The sequence below is a fragment of the Convolutriloba macropyga genome, unplaced genomic scaffold (genome assembly GCF_964194025.1).
Source record: "Convolutriloba macropyga unplaced genomic scaffold, txConMacr16.3 SCAFFOLD_3630, whole genome shotgun sequence".
In the NCBI taxonomy this organism is placed as follows: Eukaryota; Metazoa; Xenacoelomorpha; order Acoela; family Convolutidae; genus Convolutriloba; species Convolutriloba macropyga.
This window is the reverse complement of record NW_027453669.1, coordinates 15,611-26,404: the sequence shown is the minus strand read 5'-3', so window position 1 is coordinate 26,404 and position 10,794 is coordinate 15,611. Positions and strand designations below refer to the sequence as shown.

General features: G+C 37.0%; 1 protein-coding gene across 1 annotated transcript; it reads left to right on the top strand.

Annotated features, from left to right (window-relative positions):
* Window positions 1-50: 50 nt before the first annotated feature.
* LOC142358462 (uncharacterized) lies at window positions 51-1,300 on the top strand (the record flags this gene model as incomplete). Its single annotated transcript, XM_075409857.1, has 2 exons — window positions 51-282; window positions 1,105-1,300. Coding segments are annotated over 2 exons (364 nt in total), but the record flags the coding sequence as incomplete, so codon positions are not given.
* Window positions 1,301-10,794: the final 9,494 nt, after the last annotated feature.

Sequence of the window (10,794 nt, the reverse complement as noted above, 5' to 3'; positions counted from 1 at the left end):
CCATGAATTTTAATACGACCCTCTAGAGTAATTCGATATCCACTCCCAAGTGAGTTTGCTAAACCCGGGTATTTGGGTAAATTGTTTTGCTTCTGGTTCAAAGTGGACGACTGTTCATCAAACAAAAACTTCAAATGCTGCGTGAACTACCTGAAGAACCAGACTGAGAATGCATTAGTAGTGTACGACTTCTGCTATTCAAGGATTGGGGGAGGAAATTCACGAGAGCTTATTTTGATCAACTGGTGTCCAAAAGGGGAATTCAAATTTCGACCCAGACTGGTCAGTAAAATTCACAATTTTTCACTGAATTTATACTGATTTCTAACAACTTTCTGATCAGAAATCTCCAGAACTCATGTGTGTGACGTCATTTGTTACGCTCTTGAGGGTAGAATTGTCAAAACTTGATTGCGCGATTAGTAATTTGATCATAAATGACTTACCGCTATCAATCTGGCCGTTGAAGACCTAAATAGTTTTAAAGTCAATACAGGACAACTTCTTGAGAGCTCCTCCCTCCCACTCCCCTCCCCCTCCCTAAAAATAATTTTTAAAATGCAGAGTTTGATTAAAAAACGGTTCAGTATTCAGTTTTATGCGCCCTGGTCGATGTGTCAGCCATAGGAAAAGCAAAAATATGCCAGATTAGCGCCCTGGCGACTGATGCTCGACTTTAACTAGGAACCTCGACCGTGTAATTTTAGTCAATATTGCACCCCCCCACTAGATTTTTAAAGTCTTTTCATAAGTCGAGGTCCAGACCTGGGCGTTGAATTTGTTAAAAAATATGTAAGATCTACTCTAACTTCGTTGCTCATTTATGCAATGACATTTTTGTGGCATTTCTAAATTTTCATTGCAGCCTATGTTACATATTTTTGCAAAAATTCCTCGACCCGGGTCCGATCCCGCTAAAATTGTTTGTAATGAACTCATAATGAACTTGACTTTTGAGCAGCCAGAGCCATAATTTGAAAATAGAACGTGCAAAAACGAGTAAGACCAAGATAACACTCCAAGACAATATGAATTGATGATTAACAACTTTAAGCAGAGTTATAGATGTAGTTGATGACATTGGTCTATTCCCTATTTGTTCAGGTGTGTGAGAAACTGACAGTTTTCAAGTACATGGAAGCAAAGAGTGAGAATGATCTGCAGCTGCACAAAGTGATAGAGGCAGCTTCAAAAGGAAGTAATGCCTATGGAATGGACACTATATTTAGTTATTAGTATTATCATCTTTGCAAATGTTTCCTCTTAATCCCCTGTGAACAAAATACTTCTTTTTGTGACTATGCACTTGAACAAAATGTGCCTGTTTTGTAATCATAAGATTTCTTGTAGAAGATTAAGTAAGAGACGGGTTAGTCAATACGAATGAGGAATATCAATTTAAAATGCCGATAAATTATTTCGAGGAAATATTTTGATTTTCGTCAGTATAATTGTTTTTAGAAATTTGAACTAAGATATCAATTTAGTTTGGAAAAATTCTTAGATGACATTTGAGAATTAGGGAAGCAGGACAAATTCAGCACATGAAAATCACAATTTTTTTTTGAAAAATTTATATCCATCTATTTTGAAAATATATGAAAATATAAATTAACAGCCCCTGACGACCATCCTGTTTAATGTAATTATTAAGACTCGAAGAAGCTTTATGGTTTTCTGTTGTTAAGACTCGAAGAGGTTTTTGGTATTCTGTTCTTTAAGACCGGAAGGGGCTTTATGGTTTTGTGTTATTTTTTTTTGATAAGTGAGCGAGCAAGAAAACCGTAAGTCAAGGAAGTGAAAACAGATTGAAAAAGATGTTTCAGTGAATAAATTCGACGAGCGAAGAAAAAAGAGAATGGTTCTTCATACCTTCTTTTGAAACTTAGTTGAGCGAAAAAGTAAATCTTTTACCTTCTCGCTCAAGAAAGTACTTTCTTTTGAGCGAGAAACTAGTTGTGAATTTTTTTTTTGCTAATTGAGCAAATTTTTTTGTTCACACGCGGCTCTTTCAAGCTGTTTTTAATTGCTCTCAAACGAAGTTTGTAGCAATTATATTAGTCCTGTCGGTCTTTTTTTTTTATGCGATTTTTCGCTTGACCAATTTTTCGTCTGACGCTTTTGACTTTTCGTCCTCAAAAACGGGATAAACAGGTAGCGCCCAGCGGGCATTATGTGCTCTTAGAGCTTTTCAGGTCTGTTTCAGCTCAAACTGTCTTGGAGACTTATACTTATACTTATGGTGTGAGGGGCGGTTCTTAGAGGTTGACACCCCCCCCTTTGCTGACGCCCCACCCCCACTATTGGCTCCACCCCCCCCCCACACCACCGCGCTTTTGCCCCCCCCACCGCGCTTTTGCCCCCCCCCCCACCCAGTGCTGCCCCCGGTGCACCCCCCCCCCCCCCCCCCCCCGTGGCTAGCTACTGACCAAGCCAACCGCTCGCCGGTCGTTTGAGAGCAATTCGCCCGACGTTAGTCGGTTATGTTTTTTATTTTCGAAATTTTTATGTTGTCTAAAAAATATTAGACTAAAATTATAATTATCAGCGTGTTTTGATAGCGTTTCAAAAGTTGTTGGTAATTAAAGTGAGTTTTAAGCTAACTTGAAGGTTTTCAACAAGTTTTCGGATTTTTAGGCCTTTTAAAGCAATTTTTGGACCCTCAATGGTTTTTCATCGCTTTTACTTGTTGCTCAATTTAAGTTCAATGCTGTTGGGCAGTTTCTAATACAAATTAAATGCAAGTTAACTGGTAGCTTTTTTCTTTGAATTTTGACAACAGATTGCAAATTTTTTTTGAATTTCTTACAGTTTTTTTATTTAATAGTTTTTTGATTTAATAAAAGTTAGAGATGTTTTTCTGCTTAATTTGGATTTTTCGGGTTTTTGTGAGCGATCAGGTTGTCTCAATTGCTTAAGATATTGTTTTCTGTGTTTTTGTGATTGTACAAACTGAAAAATTAATGGAATTTCTGTTTTTTTTTGTCTAAATTAATTTTAGTCAAATTTCCTTTATTTCAATTAAGATCTTTTCTCTTCTTTTCTCTTCTTTTATGCTCATTGTCATCAAGCACCAAAAACAAGTTATACAACAGGCTGCTTTAAGGTCTTTTCTCTTCTTTTATGCTCATTGTCATCAAGCACCAAAAACAAGTTTTTCGACAGGCTGTTTTTTAGAAGAGCATCTTCGAATCTTTTCCGGAATTCTTCCGGATATGTTTTATTATTGTGGTAGATAGTTTTTAGTCCAAGACACGAAAAAATTATCTAATTTCCTCCTTTTTTGGAGCGCCAGAGACGTAAGTCATCAAGCAAAACCTCAAATTAGCAGCCAGGAGTCAAAATTGTCAAAATCAGTGCTTAAACATCATAACGTAGTTTATATCATAACGTCAAGAAAAAACGTTTTCTTGACGTTATGATATAAACTATTAGTAGATCCAAGAAAATCTATTGATTGGGCCCCGTCAGTTTGCTTTAATTCGAACTTTAAAGTTAGTTTATCAATTTAACATTTTAGAAAAGAAGCAAATTGATTTTAGCAAAATTTCATCTTTGACTTTAAACAATCAAAAAACGTTTTCTTGACAGTGTGATTTGAACAATTAGTAGATCCAAGAAATTCTATTGATTGGGCTCCCTCAGTTTACTATAATTCAGGCTTTAAAATTAGTTTATCAATTTAACATTTTGGAAAAGAAGCAACTTGAATTTAGCAAATTTTAATCTTTGACTTTTAAAAATTCAAAAAACGTTTTCTTGACAGTATGATATAAACAATTAGTAGATCCAAGAAAATCTATTGATTGGGCCCACTCAGTTTGCTATAATTCAAGCTTTAAAGTTAGTTTATCAATTTAACATTTTAGAAAAGAAACAACTTGAATTTAGCAAAATTTCATCTTTGAATTTAAAAAATTCAAAAAACGTGTTCTTGAAATTTTCTTATAAACAATTAGTAGATCCAAGAAAACCTATTCATTGAGCCCCCTCAGTTTGTTACAAAACAAGCTTCAAAGTTAGTTTATCCATTTTGCATTTCAATAAAGAGGCAACAAAAAATTTGCAAAATTGCTTCCTAGACTCAAAAAACTCAAAAAAAAGTTTTCTTGACGTTTTGATAGATACAATTAGTAGATCTAAGAAAACCTTTTCATTGAACCCCCTCAGTTTTTTATAATACAAGCTTCAAAAATATTATTTCGATTTTACATTTAGTAAAGAGGCAACATAAAATTGGCAAAAGTGCTTCTTTCACTCCAAAAAAAAAATTAAAAACGTTTTCCCAAAGTTTTGGTTAAAACACTTATTAGTCCCAGAAAACCTGTTGATCGCACCCCCTCAGGTTATTTCAAAACAAGCTGATATATAAGTTTTATCACTTATGCAAATTTTTATTCTTAAGAAAACCAGACAATCACATTTTTGCTTTCAATTTTTGCATACCACTAGCCGCGCGCTTGGTTAATGGGGTAGTATGCACTGAAAACAACTTCAAGAAAAACAAAAAAAGAGGAAAAATTAAGAACTCTATTTTCTTTAGATCGAAAGCAAGAAAATCAAAAGCTCGAAATATTTCCCCACCTAAATTTGGTCACACAAATACTTCTTTTGAGTTGGATAACTCAAACGTCTCTTCCTTTTTGTCCGCGGTCTCAGAAGTCGCCAAAAGAAGTCCCTTTGCCCTTTTGTTGGTCTCAGTAGTCACCAGATAGAAGGAGAGAGTGTTTTTGGTATCAGTAGTTACCATAGTAGATGATCTTCAAAACTTATTGTCAGCAGTTGCTTACATTCGCACCCAAAAACAGGACGATATCTTTCAAACATCTTTTCTGCTTGGAAAATGCAAAGTTGCAACAATAAAACAAATTAGTGTGCCAAAATTAGAACTCGAAGCAGCCGTTTTAGGTACACGCCTCCGCACATTGATAGAAACCGAAATGACATTAGAATTTGAAAAAGCCTACTTGTGGACTGATAGTCGTGTTGTCTTAGATTGGATCAGTTCAACTAAGAAACAAAACGTTTTCGTCTCAAATCGACTCAAAGAAATTAAGAAAACAACTAAAACTGATGAGTGGAATCATGTCCCAACTAATTTTAATCCCATCCAGCCGACCATGGAACGCGTGGCCTTAAGCCATCAGAAATCCCCCCGAAATGGCTTACAGCACCACAATTTTTGCAAAACACTGAAAGTTCTTGGAAACATTTGAAAAAGATTTCAACCGTAGGCGCCGTAACCAGAAATACAAAAACACCAATCAAACCTGTTCTAGACCCAAACCGCTTTTCAACAAGCAATAAGCTACTTTTAACCCTTGCAACTGTCTTCAATTTATTTTACAGAGCTAAGAAGAATCGTTCCGACAAAAGCCAATACACAAAAGATGATGTTTGTTTATCTCAAAATTTTCTGCTGAAGTTGTCTCAAAACAATGCTTTTTCCTCAACAATCAATGCATTAAAAAGAACACAAAAATTAGACGCCAAGAGCAAATTGAAAAACTTAAATCCAATAATTGACCAAAACGGACTCCTACGATCTAGTGGCCGTCTCCTATTTGCACCAACAGAATTGGAGATCGAAAAATGTCCAATAATCTTGAACGCAAAGGAAAAAATTGCGAAACTATATTTTGAACATGCGCACAGAATTTGTGCTCATCAAGCAACAGAACCGGTCAAAGCATTCGTACAACAACGCAGAAGAAACCACAGAAGAAACCAAATTTCCGTATGCCAACACAGGACTGGACTTTTTTGGCCCGTTTTATATTGATGACAAACAAGGCAAAATCGAGAAACATTATTGACTTATTTTTACATGCCTCGTTACGCGAGCTGTCCATTTGAAACATGTCCAGATTTAAATACAGACACCTTCCTCAATGCATATCGACGATTCACCTGCCGAAGATGCCAACCTATTTTATTGTACAGCGATAACGGAAAAACATTTGTTGGCGCCTCCGAAGAGCTGAAGAAGTCGGTTAAGGCTTTAGACAAAGACAACATTTATAAAGCCCTAGCTGCAGTCAAAACCACATGGAAATTTAACCCACCATACGGCCCTCATTTCGGTGGCGTGTGGGAGCGATTGATTCAGAGCGCCAAAAGGACACTCTTAATCATTCTAGGATCTAAGCGTCTCTCCTTCGACATCTTTGAGACAATAATGGTAGAAGTCGAAGCAATCCTGAATTCCAGACCCTTGACAAACGTTGCTCATCAGCCTGAAAACGAAGAACCACTCACTCCTAACCATTTCCTCATTCAACGCCCTTACAGTTCCTTGCCACCCGGAAACTTTGGAGACCAACAGCCAGCTAGTTTCAAGATCTGGAAGCATGTGCAGCAGTTGATGAACCACGTGTGGCGGCGTTTGATTAAGGAGTACCTGCCGACATTACTCAAGAGACGTGAATGGACAGACAACAACCAGCCTCCTCTGAAATTAGATGTTGTGTGGGTACTCAAGGACTTGACGCCGAGAGGAATCTGGCCCCTTGGAAGAGTTGTGGAAACATCCCCTGGACGAGACGGTGAAGTACGAGTTGCCGAAGTAAAAACGGCTTACTGCTCGTTCGTGCGTCCTGTCGCCGGCCTCGCACGGGTTTTTTCCCCGTAGTTTATTAATTCAAATTTTTCGCTTCGGTCTTAGGCAACATGAGCTACATCCACCCCCTTTGATGTTATTGCCCTTACAGTATTTTCATTCCAATTATATAGGTTCAAGGATATCGGATCAAACGACAATCAAGATGATCTCCAACCCCTGCCCTCCTTCTTGGAGCATGTTCCCAATGACCTTGGGAACTCAAGAAAAGCATGACATTTGCTGATGATTAAAACTACCGCCAAAAACCTGAGAGTTACTCTTTCCCAAAAACATCTGACATGAAGTCGCAACCAAATATGAGCAACCAAAAGTCTAGAATATATGTTTCACTACATGGATAATAAATGCATATATGCCCGTTCGTAAATGTTTAATTCCTAAACAACGATGTTATAATTTTTCGGAAGCGCTTTATAAAGAGTGTGGCTTAATGAATTGATTATCCATCATGATTCAACTAGTCTGCTTTATGTTCAAAAATGTACGCAAAATTTTATTATTTCTAAGCTAGATTTGTTAACGAACTGTAAAAAAATTCAATTTGATTACCAAAGTTTTCTTAAGGAGGTACATGTGAAATAGATTGTTGCACAGTTTTGTGTAACAGCATAAAAAAACGGTCGACTTTTAAAATTAAAATTAAACACAGATTACTTCCAAAATTTCCTATAGTAACCAAGAGAAACGATTTTTTTGTCAAAAGATTATCACAGAGAAGCTTTCTCAAGTTCTGAGACTAAACATACCAAACATTTCTTACCTAGAAAAATGAAAGCGTGAGAAAACTGAGAAGTTTTGTTCGATTGAAATCAAACATAAGGATAATTTTTTACCCAATTTCTGATCACTAATTGCGGATTAAAAGACCAATATCATATCGCCACTTATCAAAATTAATTTTGTTGAGAAAATTTGGTTCTTAAGTTTGATCTCAATTCACGAATAATGAAATTCAAGAGATGAATTTTATGCAAAACGAAGTTGTTGCTATTGTCCATAAAAAAATGTAAACACGTGGTGTATCTTTTTGCGAAATCGTGTTGCAATGGATGCATTATTGCTGATTGCCACTTGGGGGTATGAATTGCGCCATAATGCCGTGAAAAAATTCATTTTTTTTTGCTTTCTAACGGTGAAAGCGTTTAATTCAACGAGTTTCTGTAGAAAATTCGTTGAAATTTGCCTATTTTTTGGTACACTGCAATTTTAAGACATAACTTTGCCACCTCATTTACTGCTAACTTTCTTTTCCGGTTTTTCAGCGATTTTAGAGCGAGCGTTTCCCTGGCAGAAACCTGGGTGGGACCCGGGCAGAAGCACCCCCACCTAACTTCTGAGAGTTTTGTGTGACTTCTGATCAAATTTGACCATAAATCAGATTTTTTAAAATTAAAATGCGACTATCCGAGGAAAACAACAAATTCATAATTAATTTTCCGATGAAAACAAGAAAAAAATAATAGATATCTTGCGGTCGTCGGCATTTTTCAGCTATTTTGTTTGATGTGAATTAATTTGATTGGTAACGTCAAACGAAATCCATCCTGGGGCATTTGAAATTACTCTAATTACTGCTAAATTTTGTCAAATAATAAACCAAAACAACAATTTCGGGGCCATTTCTGTATAATTTGTAAATTTTTTCAGCTCGAGTAACTCCTTTTCTTTGAGAATGGCTTTTTCTTTGCCAGATTTTTTGGACAATGCAGGTATGTATCCAGGATTTAGTTGGGACTTTTCGACAGTACAAAATGGAGACACTCCCGTGTTGACCTTTGATTGGTTTGCTGATCCCTCGGAAAGCCCTGTGGCCAACAACGACAATGTTGACAGTAAGTTGTATTCGTTTTGTTATTGAATAAGGGAAGGAAGGGGTTAATTAGAATTTATGATTTTGTAACGGTTTTGATTAATAATGTAATTCATTTTGTTTTGTTTCGCTTGATTTTGTTGCTACAGTTTTTTCTGAAAGTCAGTTACTTCCGTCCAGTTTGATTATGATTGTGATAATGCCGGGCTTTGTTCACGAGAAGTCACAGTGTCCTTGACATCGCCAGCCCATTTACAGGATTGCAAAGACAGTATAAAACTGTCGGATTGAGCGTGTTGAATGATCCGTAAAGTTGAACCAAGAAGTAAAATAAAAATGACTGTAATGAAACACAAGGGTACAAGTTTAACCATGATTCTTCTCTTTACCAATGAAGGCGTAAGGAGACAAGTTAACGGATGAACGAACTAGGAGAAAATGATTTGGAGTCAGTGGTAAGGGGTCGTTTATATCATATGGAACATTTATGAGGGGCCTGGAGTTCATGCTTGCCTCTATTTCACAAGAAACTGTACTCAGAACTTCATCAGTTAAAGTTCTAAAACCAATGACCTTGTAGAGTGATAGGTTGAAAACTTGTACCAATCTCTCCCAAATTCCACCGAAATGGGGAGCAGCTAGGGGATTAAATCTCCAATCCATCTCCACATTCACTAAATGTAGCTTAGCACCAAATAGTTTTGATTCCTTCATTTCTGCAAAAATAGATTGCAGGGCATTGTTTGAACCAACAAATGACTTGCCACAATCGGAGACAAATTTGTTGGGTTTCCTCTGCGGCTAATAAAACGCCTGATGCCGTTGATTGTAGAGTCTGTTGTGAGATCATTCGAAAATTGAAGATTTACTGCTCTAACAACAAGACAGGTGAAGAGCAAAATATATTGGCTAGATAACCTGCCATGGTTTTTAACAAGAAAAGGTTTGATGAAATCGAGACCAGTTGTTTCGAAGACAAACTGATTTTTTTTGGTAATCTTTCAGAAGGTAAATCAGCCATCTGGGGGATGCTAACATCCTGCAGCATTCTACGACATGGCAAACAGTGGCGTATAGTATGTTTAACAAATGCTCTACAGCAAAGTATCCAATAGTATTCCATGAGAGTGTTTCGAGTCTGCTCGGGACCACAATGACAATTAGTTTCGTGTGTGTCTTGTACCAGCAGCCTAAGTGCAGCATTGTCACCGTCAAGTATTATGGGATGACGAGCGGTCATCAGAAGACTTGCATTTTCTTGCGCCCACGTGCTCTTAGTTGGTTATTCTTGTCTAGAAATGGTGATAGTGCTTTCAAACAGCTTGCACTAGAGCCCTCAATTCCTTTGTTCAACGACATGTATTCTGGGTCAAAATCTTGTTTTTGAGTATTGTGAATATCGTGCAGATAAGCTATGGTGAAACGTGCTATTTTCATTTCTGCGTTTTGTTCACTTGTCCGCAAAAAGGATACAGAGTGCTATCACACGTATTATTTTTTTCCAACTGCTAAATCTTTTCGCGTCGACATTGTTTGAGACAATTGAGTTTATTGAAGAAAATGAAACAATTTTTAGTTGTTGGGCATGCAAAATTTCTTGTTTTGGCCATTCAGATCTTTTTTGACTCAAAAAATGACGGTCCTGAAATCCATTGAGATTTTGATGTCATTTGATCAACACTATATCCTCGAGTTTCGTTATCTGCGGGGTTAGTTGTGGATGAAACAAACTTCCAATCAAAAGCGGAGGAGACATCTAGAAGTTTGGCTATTCGATATGCGACAAATATTCTTTGGCGCATTTCAGGTGTTCTCAGCCATTATAGGACTGTAGTGCTGTCAGACCAAAAAAACACAATCTGAATACTCTGTATCTTGTTCTTCCTTTATGAACTGGGCGAACTGAGCCCCATATACAGCGGCTTGCAATTCCAGGTTGGGGATAGTCATACTTTTTATTGGGGCTACAAGAGCCTTGCCCATAACAAATTTAACGGAGATCGATCCATCAGAGTACTCAATTCGCATGTAGGAGACGGCAGATAGAGCGTATTCGGAAACGTCAGTAAAAGTATGAAGCTCAATTGATCTAACAATTTTATCTAGAAAATAATTCCTAGGAAATTCGACGTCCTTAAATGCCGTAATTTCCTCCCTTGGCCAACGGAAAACCTGGATGTTATCGAGTTAAAAGGGCTTGTCCTATTTTGAACCATGGTTCCAGGTAGCTTGTAACATTGTACATAATCGATCTGTTAGAGGCGCTATGAAATCAAGGGGATCAAACAAAGACACCGCCAACTTGAGTAAAACTCTTTGAGTTACGTTGCTTGTAATCTGGACTTTTTGTATTAGTTTACTT